This window comes from Phalaenopsis equestris, unplaced genomic scaffold (genome assembly GCF_001263595.1).
Source record: "Phalaenopsis equestris unplaced genomic scaffold, ASM126359v1 Scaffold197780, whole genome shotgun sequence".
Classification (NCBI taxonomy): Eukaryota; Viridiplantae; Streptophyta; class Magnoliopsida; order Asparagales; family Orchidaceae; genus Phalaenopsis; species Phalaenopsis equestris.
The window spans coordinates 458-3,153 of NW_018217729.1; the positions used below are offsets into that span (position 1 = coordinate 458).

The 2,696-nt window shown below is 30.9% G+C and overlaps 1 protein-coding gene across 1 annotated transcript; it reads right to left on the reverse strand.

Annotated features, from left to right (window-relative positions):
* Nucleotides 1–651: 651 nt before the first annotated feature.
* LOC110035457 lies at nucleotides 652–2,500 on the reverse strand (the record flags this gene model as incomplete). Its single annotated transcript, XM_020739688.1, has 3 exons — nucleotides 652–1,254; nucleotides 1,566–1,755; nucleotides 2,323–2,500. Coding segments are annotated over 3 exons (571 nt in total), but the record flags the coding sequence as incomplete, so codon positions are not given.
* Nucleotides 2,501–2,696: the final 196 nt, after the last annotated feature.

A 2,696-nucleotide genomic window follows, 5' to 3' on the forward strand; every position in this document is an offset into this window, starting at 1 on the left:
AATGCTATGCATGTTCTACCTTTTGAGTTTATCAGAAGTCTTAGCATGACTGTTGTTGAAATCAGTGTGCATGCATGATGATTCATACATCATTTATGTAAATGGAGTAAAAATTGTCCAATTAGCCATAGCCAATACGTTGTGTTGGGATTTCTTTGACAATTGTGATATAAACAACATAACATAGTGAGATATGCTTGATGCTGTACTTCTTTAGAGATTATACTTTCATTTTTCATTTTTTTTTTCATGCATTAATACAATTATAGCAATCATTGCAGCAACAACAATCACACGAGTGTTGAACGAATATGATCCGAGTAAGCATAAAAGTTAATCTGAATGGAACAATCGATCTTCATCGTCATGTAATCATTCAACAATGTTCAACGCATATGTTAAACACTTCCGACACATCAAAATATTCTTGAGGAAAAAAAGATTACAAGTGCTTGGGACTGCAAGCATAAAATAAATATCACATATAAATTATTTGTGAAATTCACATAACAATCAATAAGAATAAAATAAAAAATTCAAAACTAACTTATGATGAAGAATAACTACAAATTAATTTGATCATCCAATACAAATATTCAAATATTTGGGCACAAGATTATATTCAGCTTTCAAAGCTAAATAAACAAAAAATTAACCAAAAATAAAATAAAATTAGAATTGTTAAATTACACCCAAAAAAATGGAACTAAAATTGGATGTTGATTAATCAATACAAACACAAAAACTCTCAACATATGAATATGGCAAGGAGAGAATTACAAAAGCCTAAATTGTAAGAAAATTAAATTATTATTACAAAACTTTTGTAGAGCACAATCCATGTTGACTTATGCACCCTTAGTGTAGAAACCGCAGAAGCAACCTTGAAGAAAACTCTGATAATCAAATGATGGAGTGCTGCCTCTTCCATTGTTTGATTGAATACTTATCACTGCTAAATCAGCTCCATTTTGGATAAAAATTTACCAGGCAGCCATTGTTGATCACAGAGCTATTCTCCAGTAGTTGAAAAATATCAAATTTATCAGTCTTATACAGTAGAACTTTTCTCCATTAATGATTCCAAGAATGTCGCGCAAAGCTTTGTTAATGGTGGAAGATTATGTGATGATCCAGTAAATATAGTTTCCCAGATTCTTTCTGAAGGCATAAATGGAATTTCTGAAATGCTCTCTTCTCTCTGCATGTCAATTTCTGGGAGCTCCCCATATATGGATGTGTATCCGATGTGTTCTGAAGCACAAAATAGAAAATTTCAGACGAGAATCATGAAAAATAGGTGGTTAAAAAAGTAACAGAAATGTGTCTGCAGATTATAACCAAAATTATTATTATTATTATAGCATTTACATACATACCACACACTTATTACAGATTTACGTATCTAATAACTAAACCTTCGTATTTACATGCATGGCAATCAATTGGTTAAATACCAACATTATTAACTTTTTAAGGATAAAATACAAATTTAAATATGAAAAAATGGGTATTAGATATATATAAAAAATTGAGGTAGGTATGTAAATTCCTCTTTTAGTTACCTGGTTCTTCATCAGGAAATTGTCTTGTGCGAGCATTTCTGGCAGTCTGAACCTCTGCATGTGGATCAAAGATAACATATTGGTGATCACCACTGATGTAAGCTAGTAATGAATGGCTTCCTTCATCTGGAAATTTTGTATCATTAATTGATAAATCAGGGGAAATAAAAGCAAGGCCGCCTCCCTTTGCCTAAATTAATAGAACAAAAAAACATTATTAGAATAAAACAAGAACCTATGAAGTCCATGTATTTGATGAAAAATGGTAGCAGCAATCCTTCTTCATATAGTTTATAACAATCAAGTTCCTTTACAATTAACTACAAAACTATTAGCATCTAAGTTGATGCATCAAAAATATATCACCAATTTTTTTTCTCAAGCCTCATCATCCAATCAATATCGTTGAAAAATCATCTTCCTACAAGGATAATTATTTTGATACCTCTCAATTAAAATTTGATGCAAAACATGGCATATAAGAGTACATTTACAAAAGGTTTCTTTTATTCAATAAGAAAGCCAATAGCTCTCATAAATTAAAATTCTATGCCAAACATGGCACATACAAACAGAACATAAGAGCAAGAAAGTTATTTTTATTATTATTTATTTATTATTTATTTTTTTATGTAAGAGCAACAAAGTACCAGTTAGTGATAATATAACCACTAGAATCAGTGCATTATATTTGCTACATTTTGATCTGTATCAGTTTTCAGAAGCACAATTGAGATAACAGGACGAAAAGTTGTACCTTTCTGACCCCCCAGGTTGCTAGAGGGATGGGATTTTCCACTCCAAATAATAAAATTATCCCATCTGCGTCATTTTTACAAGCTTTGCCATGCAGATTGTTCACAGCAAGGATAGCAAAGTGAGATCCATCTTTTGCAGTGCAGATGGCTGAAACAAGAAGGTAAGAAAATGAGGCACTGCAGAGACAAAAATAATCATCCCAGACCAAGTCAAAAAGCTGGAATGCAAATATTTTGTTATATTTGTTAGCATTTGATTACATAGCTAACTGAATTAAGTTCTCACTATTATTTAAAAAGCTTGATTTATAAATTCAATTATAACCAAATTATTTAGGGATCATTCGGTTACTTGAAATGGACAAAAGTGAAA